Below are 7,870 nucleotides of genomic sequence, written 5' to 3'. Positions count from 1 at the left end.
ATATAGTGTATGCATATAAGGGTTTCAAACCATGATTTCATAATAGAACACCATCATTTTGAACATATAAACGTAATGGATTGAGATCATCATTATATTTTACCCTTAAATCAACAATTTCACATGTTTAAGTTTACCAAGGTGGCTTGAGAAATTACAACTGTCATTGTGTTCATCTATTTTACCCTTCATGAATTCCTTTTAGTGTAATTTACTCAAAGACAGTTGAATTAATTAGTAGGGAGAGACAGAGAGACACAAGAAACCGAAGCAGTGCCAAACGGGGCCCACTCAAGTCTAAACTGGGCTTCAGCTTCCTCCTCTACCACCGCACCCGTCCACCAGCTCACCACTAGACATATAAAATGACGACAGCGTCCCTGCAACGACTCCTCTCCAGTCCACCACTGAAACAGATCTCGGGCGGGGGGACGATCGGGATCTCTGCTCGCGCCGCCCCACGATGTCGTCTTCCTTCGATAGCTTCAGCCACGACGGCGACGACGCCGCGGCGCAGGGGGGAACCGCCACCGACCGCCCCTTCGACGACGGCTACATCGGCTATGATCCCCGTCTCCCCTCCCAGCGTTTCGACTCCTTCTCCACCTTCTCCCCTCCGGAAGATGCTGACAACCCCGCTCCGCCCGCCTCTGCCTTCCCCGTCGACGTCTCCTCTGGCGGAGACGGAGACGGATTCGTCTTCCTCTCCGACGATGCCCCTGTTCACCATCAGCAGCAAGACATCAGCGACGACTACGGAATCCCGGTCCCTGACGATGGGTACGGCTTCTCTTCGTCTCCCTTCACGATGCCCCAGGCCAACGGGATGGCGAACGGGGTGGAGGAGAACGGCGAGATCTTCAGTTCGGATGGCCCGATCCTTCCCGACCTGGATCATATGCAGAGGGAGGAGGGTTTCCTCCTGAGGGAGTGGCGCAGGTGAGGATCTTTCCTTTGAAATCTTATTGTTTCTCAGACCAATTTTCTTCGATCTGTGTATTTCTTCAGATCCGGTCGTCTTGATGTTAGATCGGATCTAATGAACATGGAATACTTACTCCAAGTTCCTGGATTTAAATTTCTTCTCGGTTTGAGGCTCGGTTTCTTTTATCCATATCATAAATCTTTCAATCTTGCTAAACTTTGAAAGTTACATGATGATTGATCTCTTTAATTACTCGGTTCACCTGGTAGATTGTTTGATCTAAGTTCTTCATGATCAAAGTTACTTGTTAGTTTAAGCACTTTATAGAAGTAGACAGACCTCTACCTAAATCTCATGCGGTGAACAATTTAGGCTTCTAGCTATTAAATAGTCTAAACATAGTTAACGAGTAAACTTATCTTCACAGCCTAGATCTTAGGAGCCGTGATGTTTATGACTTGCTGGCAACAATGTTCATGCAATACAAGCTACATATCAAGTTAGCCGCACCTAATTGTTGTCAATTAATACTTTTTTTTTTAATTTATCTTTTTATAACCTGGCACATCTATTATGACATATCTATCTCTATTTATGCTTCCTAACAATTAATACTTTTTTAATACATCAACTATTGGCAGGTCTTACCATAGTCATAAAAATTTTCTTCTAACTTAAGGGGTGCTAGATAATCATGCAGGGCTATAAATGCTCTTTCCATTTTGATCATCCATTTCTTTATCATATTAATTTTATCTTCATCAATACTTCCTTATTGTTGAATAATAAACAAAAAAAACAACCTAAAATTCTTATAGGGATTTCATGTCTATTCACTTTATCTATTCCATCAATTCTTGTCTTGTTACTGCAACTACATTTTCATTTTTTTCGTTTGTTGTTCAGCTTAAGTTTTTCTCAATAACTTAGGCCATGAATTTAATCTAATTACACTTTTATCAATTAACATATTGTCTAACATATGCCAAAGATTTTATCTTGATCATTATTGTGATTTATTTACTACTAATGTGGAAAGTTTGATACTTAGACTTAACTCTTGATTTAAACCCATGACTATTGAAAAATTATTTGCTACACTCCCAATAGCTCTATACTAGTAAAAATGATCTTTTATTACATCAATATAATTACTAGATATTTCTTTCTTCCCTAAAACCCACACGGTAGTTGATTAGGGACTCTATTATAAATCATGTGCAAATCCTTAATCTTATCTCTATTATTTTCTTCATCTTATCAGATAGATAAGTTGATCTTCCAAACAAGAAATGAAATTGATTCTTAGACATGGTTGTCCCTTAATCTTATCTCTATTATTTCCCTTTAGTTATTTTATCAGATAAATAAGTTGATCTTCCAAACAAGAAATGAAATTAATTCTTAGACGTCTATTCTCATATTCTTCTCTTAATACCTCTTTTCAGTGTTAAATAGTGTGACTCATCAACTAAATACCTCTAATTAGAAAAAATTATATATCAATTTTTTTTTTTTTAAAGATAGGTACTAGCAACGTCTCTTCCAGTATTCAAGCACCTTTTTTAATTCTCAAATGTTTATTAAATAATTTAATAAACCAAACTATTCTTTGATCCCCAAGGTTCTATGAAACTTCAAATATCATCGTGATTTACACTTTTACTTACATTTTCTTTAAGATTTTTTTTAATCTCACTTGATTTATTATTAGGAACAATTCTATGATTCTTGAAGATTTTATAAATTCTAGTATCCAAAGCCAAACTATTTATAGAATGCCCATTAAATAGTTTTTTAAAAATAATTTCCCTGTGTTTCCTTCAGTTATAATCAACAATAAATAACTTCCTCTCCATTATTAGTTCCTAAATTATCTTAGAATTTATCATACTTTAAACTTTTCTATGCTTGTAACCTTTTCCCCATAAATTTAGCAACTTCATACCTATTCAAGTATCTTCATTCTACAACAATGCTAATCTACAAAACATGATTTATTTACACTAGTAGCCTTTTTTACATTGAAATATAGACTTTACAGGAACGAGCTTATCTACATTCTTGACCTTATATACTCATAATATGTTTTTAAATTTTATGAATTGCTTATGATAAAACTGGTCTGGTCTACTTCTTGATCGTTAACATATATTGTATTTAATTAAGTTGTTTCCCATTTTGGGTTGTGCAATCAACTTGTTCAATAACTTGTGTACAATTGAGTGAAATCAACCCAATTTGAAACCATGTTATTTCGTGCATGTTATGGGTCAATGAGACATGACCTGCTAAGGATCCATTAACATGAATTTCCATCCGTGTACCCACACTATCTGCAATATAGATATAAATGTCCGTAGTTCCACAATAATGCTAGCCACCACCCTATCTACATTCATGCCATCAAATGGTCATTCATGGTTGTCCGTCCTGGAATGCAACAAATGATCAGTCATGGTAATTGACATCCAAAGCTACACTTGTACATGACATCATATGAACTCCCTATATGTTATCCATTAAAATAAAAGTATATATGTGGACCCACTTGGTTTTCCCTCTGCTTTCATTTTCTAAAGTGGTATTGCTGTAGTGACACCTCCGGCTTCTATGAAGGGTGATAGCTGACAACCTGTACAGTTTGCTCATGGTTTTGGGCCATGTGGGTGCTTTATCCAGTTCCACATATATCATCCAAACATCTGATGTCTATGATTCTACCAACAAATTTGGCATGATAAACTACTTTACTATGCGTATCAAATATACACACCAGCTATGAGGGATCTAAGTCAGTCATTCTATAACTTACCATATAGTAACCATGTACATGTTTTATAATCTACACTAAATAAATGTGATATTGTCATGTTTAAATACCACAGTTCGGGTTGATAACCAACACAAAAGATAGACATGTTCAACATGACCAATATATTTTATAGTTAGCAGAATTGTATCTATTTGGGAAGGTGCAAGGCATAGAGTGAACATAGTTAGAAGAATTATATCTATTAAAATGGAGCACATGATTATCAACATATACGGGAGACATTAAATAAGGTTGATTTTAATTGAGGGTTATCATACTCGCAGACTTATCATGCTTTTGATGCATCGTAGAGAGATTTATAATGTCCTAAGATAATTATTTATTTTGGGTGTCGGAAGAAATTTTACAAGGATGCTGCAAGAATCAATTCTCTCATTCAATATGACATATCCTTTGCTTTACTAAACTAATATTAACAGATTAGTGTTTCTTCAAATTCTCTTTTAGATAGAGAAATGTTTGTCTTTACTTGGCAATCTCAAAATCTTACATAAAACCAATATAAAAATATAAAATAATGTATAACAAGACTAATTTTCATGATCATTCTGGATGCAAGTCTTGGAACTCAAAAGTAAAAGGAGTAGAACAGTCCGAGGAAGAAGTTGAGTCATGAACTTTGCCATCAAACTTCAAGTGATTAAGATTTGAATGTTTCAGATTTCATTATGTGTAATAATACTAAAAGTATAAGATTCAAATTTATACCTTGTTGGAAACTGTTACAGAAGATTTAACATGCACCAAACATCTCACAAGCTAATGTTGAAATATGAACTAAAGAGTCAACATTTAAAACTTGAACTCAAAAGTTCAATATTAATGAAAATAGTATTTTCTAATTAGTGTTACATAATAAGTATGGAAATGGTATTAGCACAGCATGATACAACACTGAAATTGTGTTGTTTTGGTTAGAGATTAAAATTCCAGCGATAAAAATCTTATGAAATAGTATTGGTTATGCATCAACTATGCAATGTTAGATTTTGTATATGGCTCAAGTAGGGAAAGCAAGTTCTTTAGTGATAAAACGTTGTGCTTTCCTGGAATTCCTTGTTCCTGACGTGTAAATCTGTCACTGATGCTTCTTTCAGTTTTCTCAATTGATCTGCTTTCTATGCACAGACAAAATGCAATTCACCTGGAGGAAAAAGAGAGGAAGGAAAAAGAAGTAAGAAATGAAATCATTTCTGAAGCTGAAAAATACATTCAAGCTTTCTATGAAAAAAGGAAATTGAACTGTGAAACAAACAAGGTTCAGAACAGGGAACGAGAGAAGGCAAGTCTTTTTTTTTCCCTCTGAATTTCATTTACGAAACATGTCAAAAGAAGATTCCTTCTAATGATTTTCATTTATTGGCAGCTATATCTTGCCAATCAGGAGAAGTTCCATGCCGATGCAGATAAACAATACTGGAAAGCTATTTCTGAGCTTATCCCCCATGAGATAGCTAGCATTGAGAAGAAGAGAGGAAAGAAAGAACAGGAGAAGAAACCTTCTATTGTTGTGATCCACGGACCAAAGCCCGGAAAGCCCACTGATATGTCTAGGATGCGCCAAATTTTGGTTAAGCTGAAGCATACTCCGCCGCCACACATGAAACCTCCACCGCCTCCAGCAGCTGCTCCTGCTAAAGATGCCAAAGATAGTGCAGCAGCTGCAGGGAGTAAAACAGCAACACCTGCCTCGGATGCCAAACCTAACGGTGCCCCAACCTCAACAAAGGTAGAAATTCCTACAACTGAAGGGCAAGGAATCAAGGCCCCAGAGGTGGTTACCGCCGCTTGATCCTCACTCAATTTTATGACATACTGTATTTTATCCATTCCCGAGAACCAAGGATTCATACAAGTCCCAACTCTTTCAGTGCGAGTTCTTTCTTTGTGGTGGTCGCCCACCAGCATCTTCCGTTCATGAATTGATTTTTAGTTGTGCCATTATTCTACTTTTGATATATGTAGTATTTTGATCGTCAAACATTTCGTCTTTAGAACTTCACAAACATCTGTTGCTGCCGTTATGGCTGTGCTTGATTCGTCTTGTATCCCAGTTCTCGGTAAAGTTTGATACTGATCTGGTCGAGTTTTTGTAGTTTGCAGTGATATTCTGCTCCTTTCTGTTCCTGAGTTTGTCTCGTTAATCATGTGCCCTACTGTAATATTCAATATGATTTGGCATCCTTATCTCATTCATCTTTCAGTCTAATAGATAAGGAGGCCATTGATTCCATCTGGTTAACGCAGGCGAATACCTATTTAGTCTTGTTTTTAACAAATAATAATAATGTCAACCAACATCTTATTCTCGGTTTATTTTGTTGTTCTCAGTCAATGCTCAATCGCTAATACTTGTGTCGTCTTTTGTTTTGGATCAACACCTGTTCCAGTGTAGGCTACACTGAATCAATTGGCTCCGCGTTCCCTAACAGAATTACAATCTTCATATTTATAAACATTAAAAATAATATTGTTTTTGGTAAAGATTAGATAAATAAGTACTTGATAACTTAAAGCTACTCTTTCTAAATATTTGTACTATTGAACCAATAAATAATTTTTAAAATCAAAAGTGCATTTGAAGACTCCAAAGTTATCTCTAGCAGCCAATATTATTCTACTTGTGAGATGTAATTTTTACAAAAATATCTAACTGTATTATTATTGTTATTATTATTATTATTATTATTTAATATTTTTTTATATAATTATGATTCTCATGTACCGCTTGTTAATTTGTTGTCCGAAAAAAATTTAGTTATAGAATAATGACTAAATTATAAAGGATTGCGATTTGGAATAATGATTTGTAAAGGCAATTAATTGATAATGTGGCTGTGGGGCTGGCTCAAATATGTCTTTTTTTTGCTGCTTGTCAAACACGTCCTCTTTATCATTATTTTTATAATAGTATTCAATTTTTCAAACCAATTAAAATGAGAGGATGAGTTCACTTACATAAAAAGTTTCCATTAGTCCCGAAGGTAAATTCACGAAGTGCTTGTGTTATTAGATACTAATAGCCGACCTTCACATGTCTTTCCTCACTGATGAAAGTTATAGTCCACTTGACTACTCATTCATAACCCATAATACCCATAATATGGTCGCCTGCCAGTGGATCCATAGGCCCATGGGTTATTTACTCTACATTCTATGTTTTTCCATCGAATCGCATAGAATATAAGCGTGCTCTAGTTAAAAATTGATCCGTCATACTCAGGAATCCATCAAATATCGTTATATCTTGCACCTCAAAGACTTGGCAAACATGTCCTCGTCCGTCTGTCCTATTATATTCTTCTTCATCATCCTAATTGTCATCATCATTATTATTTTATCTTCTTTCTCATCAGTTTACAAACTTCTTCCCTGATCTCGTCTGAAAAAGCTAGATATGACATGCTGGGCATGTGGCTCTACTATTGACTGAGAGATGACTATACTAGGGAGAAATGATAATGCCTACATTCCTTTCGACTCCTTTTTGAGCACATCCAAAAGAGAAAATAGAATGTTAGGCAAGAACCAAGGAGTGGATCTACGACATAGGCCTTTCAACGCTCAAGTCAATACGGTGATCGAGAAAAAAATGGAGAAGATGAACAGTAGAACGAGTGCATGATTAAGCGTAGTAAAGCGTAATGTAGCATATTCGAGCATACCTCGCTAACAAAGAGAACCCCCTTTTATAAGTCATAATAATAATGAGACGACAAGGAATATTAGGTGCTAGAAAATATCTTTTATAACCTCTGCCATAATGATAGAAACTGAGTAATCACTCTCATAAGAAGGTTTCATTACATGTATATGTCAGATATCAAAATATTCCCTGGTGAATTGTTGTTATTCTCTAACAGATTGTTATGATTCTTGACAATGTTATCCCTGAATATATCCCAGTTGGATCTCTAGCTGACCGAGATAGCCTGGACGAATCTTTAGCCGACCGACTGTATACTGTGATGCATGTCTTTGAAGAGAAGGGATCCAAACCCCGGTATATCCGATCGACCCTTAGGTCGATCGACCCTTAGGTCGATCGACCCCATGTTATAGGACTTGCCCCTGAAATGCTCTAGGATCTGGAGGTCTAACTAGATCTA

The 7,870-nt window shown here is 35.9% G+C and overlaps 1 protein-coding gene across 1 annotated transcript; it reads left to right on the top strand.

Annotated features, from left to right (window-relative positions):
- The first annotated feature begins 373 nt into the window (after positions 1–373).
- On the top strand, positions 374–5,888 carry LOC121970042 (clathrin light chain 2-like). The gene is made up of 3 exons (XM_042520448.1): positions 374–939; positions 4,890–5,043; positions 5,128–5,888. Exons 1-3 carry the CDS (start codon positions 464–466, stop codon positions 5,551–5,553), a joined length of 1,056 nt encoding a protein of 351 aa, XP_042376382.1. The 5' UTR covers positions 374–463; the 3' UTR covers positions 5,554–5,888.
- The last annotated feature ends 1,982 nt before the right edge of the window (positions 5,889–7,870 follow it).

The sequence above is a fragment of the Zingiber officinale genome, chromosome 4A (assembly GCF_018446385.1).
Source record: "Zingiber officinale cultivar Zhangliang chromosome 4A, Zo_v1.1, whole genome shotgun sequence".
NCBI classification, from domain to species: Eukaryota; Viridiplantae; Streptophyta; class Magnoliopsida; order Zingiberales; family Zingiberaceae; genus Zingiber; species Zingiber officinale.
This window is presented reverse-complemented; position numbering and strand designations above follow the sequence as displayed.